Source organism: Haliotis asinina, chromosome 3, assembly GCF_037392515.1.
Source record: "Haliotis asinina isolate JCU_RB_2024 chromosome 3, JCU_Hal_asi_v2, whole genome shotgun sequence".
Classification (NCBI taxonomy): Eukaryota; Metazoa; Mollusca; class Gastropoda; order Lepetellida; family Haliotidae; genus Haliotis; species Haliotis asinina.
Genome location: NC_090282.1, coordinates 43,839,003 through 43,848,407, shown reverse-complemented (window position 1 = coordinate 43,848,407; position 9,405 = coordinate 43,839,003). Strand labels below are relative to the sequence as shown.

At 45.3% G+C, this 9,405-nt stretch overlaps 1 protein-coding gene across 1 annotated transcript; it reads left to right on the top strand.

The window, feature by feature from the left end:
• The first annotated feature begins 90 nt into the window (after positions 1-90).
• Positions 91-8,387, top strand: LOC137276865 (mucin-5B-like). The gene is made up of 3 exons (XM_067808511.1): positions 91-336; positions 761-1,136; positions 5,879-8,387. Exons 1-3 carry the CDS (start codon positions 130-132, stop codon positions 8,203-8,205), a joined length of 2,910 nt encoding a protein of 969 aa, XP_067664612.1. The 5' UTR covers positions 91-129; the 3' UTR covers positions 8,206-8,387.
• Positions 8,388-9,405: the final 1,018 nt, after the last annotated feature.

Below are 9,405 nucleotides of genomic sequence, written 5' to 3'. Positions count from 1 at the left end.
TAATTAAACTTTCTGGGTTTTTTTTTTTAAACTTTAGTGTGACAGTTGAAGCTTGCCATCAAAGTGTCACGGCTCTTCCCACGGGAAACCGTACACCCCCGGTAGGCGAAAATCACCTGTCAGCGCTAGATGAACCTCCTTTGGTTTAATATGGAAGGAAACTGTTTAGGATTATGGGGGCTCGTGGTTTTCGTGACTCTTGTATTATTTCTTCCTGTGGAGGTGGCGAGCCACGGAAGGATGATCGAACCCCCCATGAGATCAAGTATGTGGCGGTTTGGATTCAACACTCCTAAGAATTATGACGACAATGGGCTTAATTGTGGCGGCTTTGAGGTGAGTTCAAAACTGAAACCTATTCAGAATAGAAGTCCAGTTTTGTTTTGTTTGGAATGACGCCTATACTTATATATGACGTGTAAAGTTGGACAAAAGTTGGTTATCGTGACTTTGAGTTCATGACCTTCTGATATGCAAATGGATGTCGTGTCACAACAGGGCACATAAACTTGAGTCATAGTGTTGTGACACTGCGCATGCGTGATATGGAACGACAAGGTCTCTTGCATGCCCCTTGAAGAAAATTAGAGATTATCAAAGAATCAGGATAGAGTGTGTATATAAGTAAGATTTCCATTGGCATTCACCTTTATCGAAATATTAAGGTTTGGTTCTGATGTAATAAATGCATGCATTCCATGTCTTGACAGCACATATGAACGAAACTAATGACTAAATCAGTTCTGTTGTATGATCACAGAATCAACATCACTTCCAAGATGGCAAATGTGGCGTGTGTGGCGATCCTTGGCAGGGGCCGAGAAGAAATGAACCTAACGGCATCTATGCCACGGGAACCATCACCAGACAGTACCGCACGGGGCAAAAAATACCCCTCGTCCTTGACATCACCTCCAACCACAAGGGGTACTTCGAGTTCCGGATCTGCCCATGGAATAACCCCAGGCTGGCTGTGAACCAGTCGTGTCTGGACGAACACCCTCTTGTCGTGGAGGGGTCGGGGATCAGGTACCCCCTCACTCTACAAGGGGCGTTTGTGATGGTCAACCTGACTGGCCAGCTTCCAGACAACCTAACCTGTACCCAGTGTGTCTTGCAGTGGAGGTGGGTTGGAGGTTAGTACTTGTGTGGACATGTTGTGTGGGCATGGTGTTTGAACATTATGAAGCAGATTCGAAGGTTTTGAAACAGCCAGATTCATAAACTGTACCTGTAATCGTATTCATTATCGAAAGGGTCAGTCAGCTTTGCACCAACCATGGTTAAACAAAAACTTCTGAGGAAGCTAAATTTAACATGATTTCACTTCTATGAATAAAATAGTAACGATGGCTAATGTTAGATAACACTCTACATCGGGTTCTTGAAAGCGTCTAAAGTACCTAGCCCGGGATTTTACAAGCCAGTAGTTCTCTCTGTGAGTAACCCGTGAACTTCCGGGTAAGAACTTGTCTTCAGCATCAGTGCTTGTCGCTGGCGACGATCAACCTCATGTGATCAGACTTGCTGACTTGGGTAAAGCATGTCATTACGTATATCGATGTTGATGATGTCAGCCAGTATGCCCAGCTACCTAGAACAACGCAATTCCCTAGTTGTACAGGATCCTTGGAGTATGGCTGGGTCGGCTGGTCGTGGGGTCGAACCGTGATACACTCTGGCACTAATCCTTGGTGCTTTCCCCCACTCTCTGTCGATATGGATCAAAATAAGAGAGTTATTGTTCCAAGTGGCGCTAAACCCTACTTACTCACTCACTCACCTGGCTATAAAATACGATATTTGAATGAAAAATGAATGAATTTGAAATGAAAATTTATTGCAATATTTCGATAACTCATATAAGGCAGAATATTGTCCTAAAAACCTCGATAAAAGAGAGAAAGTTTTTTCTTTAAACAGAAATTATCACAAAATAGCACAACACCTTCAGCCGATGTGGTTGTCATGGTAGCATCGTCCGTTTGAGTGACCGATGAATTTGTAAACTTTATCATTGTACAAAATTGCCACATAAATATAAATAGTAAATGTTTATCATTGTGTACTATCATCAGTGTACACTTTTTATTTATGTGGCACTTTTGCACAATGATAAAATTTGCAATTCATCGTTCCGTTTCTGACTCAAACGGACTGTAGTAGTAGTCGTCGTCACCGTCGTCGTCGTCGTTATCGTCGTCGTCGTCCTCGTAGTAGTAGTAGTAGTAGCAGCAGCGGCGGCGGCAGTAGTAGTAGTAGTAGTAGCAGCAGCAGCAGCGGCGGCGGCAGTAGTAGTAGTAGTAGTAGCAGTAGTAGTAGTAGTAGCAGCAGCAGTAGTAGTAGTAGCAGTAGTAGTAGTAGCAGCAGCAGCAGCAGCAGTAGTAGTAGTAGCAGTAGTAGTAGTAGTAGCAGCAGCAGTAGTAGCAGCAGCAGCAGTAGTAGTAGTAGCAGTAGCAGTAGCAGCAGCAGTAGTAGTAGTAGTAGCAGTAGCAGTAGCAGTAGTAGTAGTAGCAGCAGTAATAGCAGTCGTAGTAGTAGCAGTAGCAGCAGCAGCAGCAGCAGCAGCAGCAGCAGCAGCAGCAGCAGCAGCAGTAGTAGTAGTAGTAGTAGTAGTAGTAGTAGTAGTAGTAGTAGTAGTAGTAGTCCAGTAACGATGAACCAATATTTCACATTTCTAGCAGCCAGTCTAGAAATCCACAATAAGGCGATGTAGTTCTGGCTTTTAGAGATCCTCATAAATCTGTCGGACTGTGACACATTAATGACATGTTTGTGTGACCTGGCTCGCAACCTTTATGTACAAGGGGGAACCCCTGTCAACCTGAGACTCACTATTGTCACTGATATAACGCTACTTGTGGGTGGTTTGACGGTGACAAAATCAACATATATATCTGTTTGGAAAAGCATACACATGACTGCTATGACAAGATATGATGATATGATCCTGATAGTTGGTATGTTAAGACAAGGATGAATGAAAACGCTAAATACTTAATTACAAAAGGTAAAGTTAAAAAGTACGTTCATTCCCAATTTAATGATGTGGTGTTTAGAAAACAGGGACATTAACTCAAACTACTTTTGTTGACGTAGACCGGACAGTCGTTCACCATTAGTGACAATTTGAAATTCTGAAAAGAGGGGATCGGTTGTGTTTTGGCTCCTGCGTTCATCTGTAAACACAAAAAAAACACCAACGAAAGAGCACCCACAGCCTCGCGCCTCTACCCGGTCCTAATTTTCGAACGGAGGGGACTGATACATATTCGTAGCGTACGTGTTCACTTAAGTCATAAGTAGGGTCAGAGGAATCTCGTTAAATGTATTCAGATAGATACTTTTTGTGGCTGAGAGGGAGAATTTTAAATAAAGATCTGAGTTTAATGTGACCCTTTTTTTGTTTCATATCTCCCGCACTGTTACGCCGGTTCTAGTAGTTGGTCCTAGCTATTGCATGTCCAGTACCCCATTGGCGATGACCATAGGAGCATGTATTGTCCATCGGTGAAGTCGATTGATTCAGGGAAAGACAGTGTCGTCGACGCGCTCTTCTTGGGACATTCATTCGTTATAACACGGTTCATTTTTATCCCTCTCGACATGTTTCCACTGCCTCCATGTTTCGATTTCCTTGTCTCCGCATATCGACTTTGCGGTTGCCCATCTCCACGCAAGCACTTCTTAGTCTCAAGACATACACTTTACAGTTGCCCATCTCCACACATGCACTTTACGTTTGTCCATCTCTACACATGCACTTTTCGGTTGCCCATCTCTACACATGCTCTTTACGGTTGCCCATCTCCACACATGCACTTTACGGTTGCCCATCTCCACACATGCTTTTTACGTTTGTCCATCTCTACACATGCTCTTTACGGTTGCCCATCTCCACACATGCACTTTACGGTTGCCCATCTCCACACATGCTCTTTACGGTTGCCCATCTCCACACATGCACTTTACGGTTGCCCATCTCCACACATGCTCTTTACGTGTGTCCATCTCTGCACATGCTCTTTACGGTTCCCAGTCTCCCCACTTGTACTTTACGGTTGCTGGTCCCCGCACATGCACTTTACGGTTGCCTATCTCCACACATGCATTTTACGGTTGCCCATCTCTACACATGCACTTTACGGTTGCCCATCTCCACACATGTACTTTACAGTTGTCCATCTCAACACATGCTCTTTACGTGTGTCCATCTCTGCACATGCTCTTTACGGTTCCCAGTCTCCCCACATGTACTTTACGTTTGCTGGTCCCCGCACATGCACCTTACGGTTGCCCATTTCCACACATGCACTTTACAGTTGCCCATCTCCACACATGCACTTTACGTTTGTCCATCTCTACACATGCACTTTTCGGTTGCCCATCTCTACACATGCACTTTACGGTTGCCCATATCCACACATGCACTTTACGGTTGCCCATCTCCACACATGCACTTTACGGTTGCCCATCTCTACACATGCTCTTTACGTTTGTCCATCTCTACACATGCACTTTACAGTTCCCAGTCTCCCCACATGTCCTTTACGGTTGCCCATCTCCCCACATGTCCTTTACGGTTGCCCATCTCCCCACATGTACTTTATGGTTGCCCATCTCCACACATGCACGTTATGGTTGCCCATCTCCATACATGCACTTTACGGTTGCCCTTCTCCACACATGCTCTTTACAGTTGCCCATCTCCACACATGCACGTTATGATTGCCCATCTCCATACATGCACTTTACGGTTGCCCTTCTCCACACATGTCCTTTACGGTTGCCCATCTCCACACATGCACTTTACAGTTGCCCATCTCCACACATGCGCTTTACGTGTGTCCATCTCTGCACATGCTCTTTACGGTTCCCAGTCTCCCCACATGTACTTTACGGTTGCTGGTCCCCGCACATGCACCTTACGGTTGCCAATCTCCACACATGCATTTTACGTTTGTCCATCTCCACACATGCTCTTTACGGTTGCCCATCTCCACACATGCACTTTACGGTTGCCCTTGTCCACACATGCTCTTTACGTTTGTCCATCTCTACACATGCACTTTACGGTTCCCAGTCTCCCCACATGTACTTTACGGTTGCTGGTCCCCGCACATGCACCTTACGGTTGCCCATTTCCACACATGCACTTTACGGTTGCCCATCTCCACACATGCTCTTTACGGTTGCCCATCTCCACACATGCACTTTACGGTTGCCCATCTCCACACTTGCTCTTTACGTTTGTCCATCTCTACACATGCACTTTACGGTTCCCAGTCTCCCCACACGTACTTTACGGTTGCTGGTCCCCGCACATGCACCTTACGGTTGCCCATTTCCACACATGCACTTTACGGTTGCCCATCTCCACACATGCTCTTTACGGTTGCCCATCTCCACACATGCACTTTACGGTTGCCCATCTCCACACATGCTCTTTACGTTTGTCCATCTCTACACATGCACTTTACGGTTCCCAGTCTCCCCACATGTACTTTACGGTTGCTGGTCCCCGCACATGCACCTTACGGTTGCCCATTTCCACACATGCACCTTACGGTTGCCCATCTCCACACATGCACTTTACGGTTGCCCATCTCCACACATTCACTTTATGGTTGTCAGTCTGCAAATCCCTCGTTGATTCATCTACGTCACGGTGTGCCACCTCGAAGCATCTACCTGACGATGGCCTGTCTTGAAACAATGACATCACGATAGCCCTCCTATGTTTTTTTTTGGCTTTGGTCCAAAATAATTGACATCAAGCAAGGAAATGTTGTTTTACCTATTTATCAGTATTACCGGTTCAGAAACACATTTTAATATAAAAGTGGTGTACAAAGGCTCCTATATGAACATGTTTCAGGTCAGCATATGGGCATCAAGGACGGCCGTGAGTGTATGGGGTGTGGTAAACAGGAGCAATGGCACAACTGTGCTGACGTTGCTATAGGATACGACTACCCCGTGTTTGAGATGAACAAGCCTGGGGTTATTCAGCAAACCGTTCCGCCACCTACAGTTGCCACCCCGTCAACCTTACAACCTATTGTGCCTGGAAGTCAAGATGTTAAAACGAATGAGGTCAAGGACTTTTCACGTCAATCAAATGGGCGACTGGGGGCGCCAGCACCTGTAGAAATCACTGCAGAAGCTTACAACAATATGAACATCGGAATGCCCTCGAGAAAGAAGGTGTCGAGGTTCGAGCCTGAGAAGCAGCCCACTGTTACTCTTCCCCCAGACAAGGGGCCATTGATAACGTATTTGGCAGACACCCCTCCCCCGCCACAACCACTGATCATCTCATCGTCAGATCTATTCTTCCAGAAACCGGCCGAGCCAGACGTTGGCGTGAGAGATGCACAAGTCACAGCTCAACAGGAGGATCCGAATCTTTCCAGGGGGGTCAGTTTTACTTCGTTACTGGAAAAAAATACCGATACCCACAGCAGTGTGCCCAATAGTTTCGGGCATGTCCAAGCAAATGAAGGCACCTCACAGTTCATGAAGGTCTCCCTACAGTCTCTGACCGGAAACCCTACCAAACACGTAAACTCCTTCACGGGGAAAAGTTTTCCAAGCCGATTTGGCAGCTATCCTTACAGAATGTACAATTCCAGGGATAAAACACCATCCGTCCTCATATCAAGTCAATCAAATCCCTCAAGATTCTTCAACAAACAACCATCCCCTATATCCACTCTTTCCAGAACAAATCAAAACAGTGCAATACAAAAGCAAGTGCCCGTCGACCTTCCAAGGCCAATAATGCGCAAAGAAGAACCAAAACTTCCTTCTACAGAAATACCAACAACTACCTATCCGACAACTACTGTTTCCACTACAACAATGACAACAACTACTACGATAATTACAACTACGACTACTTCACCAACTACAACAACTACACAGATTTCAACAACGGATTTGTCAACTTCAACTGGTACATTTTTTACTTCAAGTACAAAAGGAACTACCACCACCCTTACGACTGTGACGACCACAAAAACTGAAAGACCGAAAACAACAGCTGAAACACAACCAACAACTACTGAAATACCAACAACTGAAATACCACCGCTAACAACAACAACAACGACAACAACAACAACTCAAATACCACCTGCAGTCCCTATAACTCAAGGTTATATCATTCAAGATATGCCTCACATTTCCACATTCGGCTCAAACTTTGTCCCATATGTTACAACCTACTACCCGACAGAACTCTACTACATCACAAACGACATGACTCCCAACGCGCCACCCGGGGAGTACCTAGCTACTACACCTGATCCTTCATTAACCCTGGGTCTATATGCTGCTGATGTCCCCACAGAGTCGCAACCTCAACAACAGGCACATCCAACAGTCAATGTTCCAGATGGCAATGCCTCGGCTACGACATCATCGCCAAAAAGTGATTCTGGAGTAAAAACTAACAATAACCCTAGGTTCGTGCCGTCCAACACAATAGTGGATCCCAATCAACCTTGGATGACACATCAGGACTACCTTGCTTCAATGTCATCACAAACGTCCAATGTCCCATACACGTTCCACCCTTATCAAATAGCAGTGGTGAACGACCAGGTCATAGTTCCACCAGGAATGACACAAGCTCAAGCTCGAGCTCAAGCGCAGGCCATGTTACAAGTACATGTCCAGAAACGGCTGCAAGCACAAGTAAATGCTCAAACTCGGGCTCCAGCACAAATCCAAACGCAGGGCCAGTCCCAACCACAGCGCATGATGGTGAATCAGCAGAGGATGATGGCCATGCAAGCCTCTGCGATGAACGGCGGACCTGCGAATTTCAACATGATGACCCATGGTCCAAGATCATCAACCTTCAACACCCAGTCCGGGAACATTAACTACCCAATGTGGGGCCAACAGGTGCTTCCACGTGAACTGGAAGGTATCCCAGGACCTATGTGTGCTACGGGACGATCCATCTGCAGAGGCAAAGGGGTATGGGCGAACATGCAGAACTTTGACCGGTACTGCGCCACGCAGTGCATGATGGGACTTTGTCCCTTTAACCTGTGTGTCTGCACTTGTCCAGGGGAGGAGTTTATCAGGCAGGATTGTAGAAGCTGGATTGACACAAATCATATGAATAGATGGTGCGAACAGAATTGCTTGGGGGGATTTTGTCCGGCTGAAATCTGTTACTGTAATATCTAGCAATACAGGATGTCTCACATATATGCCAAGAGTTGATTTATTTTTCAACCAGTTTTAGCTCTCATAATGTCTATGTAAGGGGGTGGAAAAATGACATGAACGGGGAGGCTATGCTGTCTGCGCGTTCTCTGCATTATTATTGTGATATCGATTGACAGCGTAAATAAACACAATATGTAGTATTTTGTATTATTGTATGTCTGTCTTGTCTTAAGTTCACATAAGCCCGTGTTTACACCATTTGTGATGCCCCCGATCTTCACGATATTACTACTGGTCTTGCACCAGATCTGATGAAGTAGCCAATACCAACGCATTCAACGTTGACAGCGTAGTATACTAATTAAAAAGGTTAGAGGATATTAAGTTAATAAAGGGGTCACAATTATTTATATTTTATATATACTACAAACAAAAAAGTATAGGAACACCCTAAAATTTGATGTATAAACTCACTTGGCTAGGCCATTTATTCTCTAAAGTAATTGCAGTGTTTTTTGTGCTAAATGGGCACGTTAAAGGACATGTTGGAACGTGCGCTGAAGCAACTGATTCAGTATTATTCAATATTTTTTTTAGTTTGAGTGAAATGAAACATTGTCAAAAACAGCGAAACGCGGGTGCTGAAACATCAATACCACATTTGATTCGAAAAACCAAACACAACAGCCTAGTGCTTGTGGAAGGCAGATTTCCCATGTTGCTTGTGGCAACTGGGCGGTGGCAGTTGTGAATCAGGTTCGAAGGGCTTGGAGCACAACATATCAGTCATCTGCCCTTGATGTTTTTCTTTGTCTTCTATACCGAGGTCTGTCCTGTACAGTACTAGTAGCCTGGAATCTGCCTCTTATTCTGTGAATGAGGTGAGACACATGAAGACAAAGATCAACACTTATGCATTCAACATCCTGTAACCATGCAACGGTCTTTCAGTAACGTGATCGTGCGTAAATCGTGCGGGTCCATCTGTGCAGACAATAACGAAATGTCGAACTTTCTAACACCTGTAGCTGGTTATGGGTAGGTTTATCTCCACTCTGAGAGGTACTTTGAACATGTTCCAGCACACGATCGTTCTGATGAAACGACCTTGTGCATGAGCTGTGGTCCTTGGTCGACTAGATGGACGTCTGTCGTCAAGGTTATCTGTCTGTCGTGTCAGTTCAACAGTTCAACTTCCAGCATTCCAGTGCCACCTAG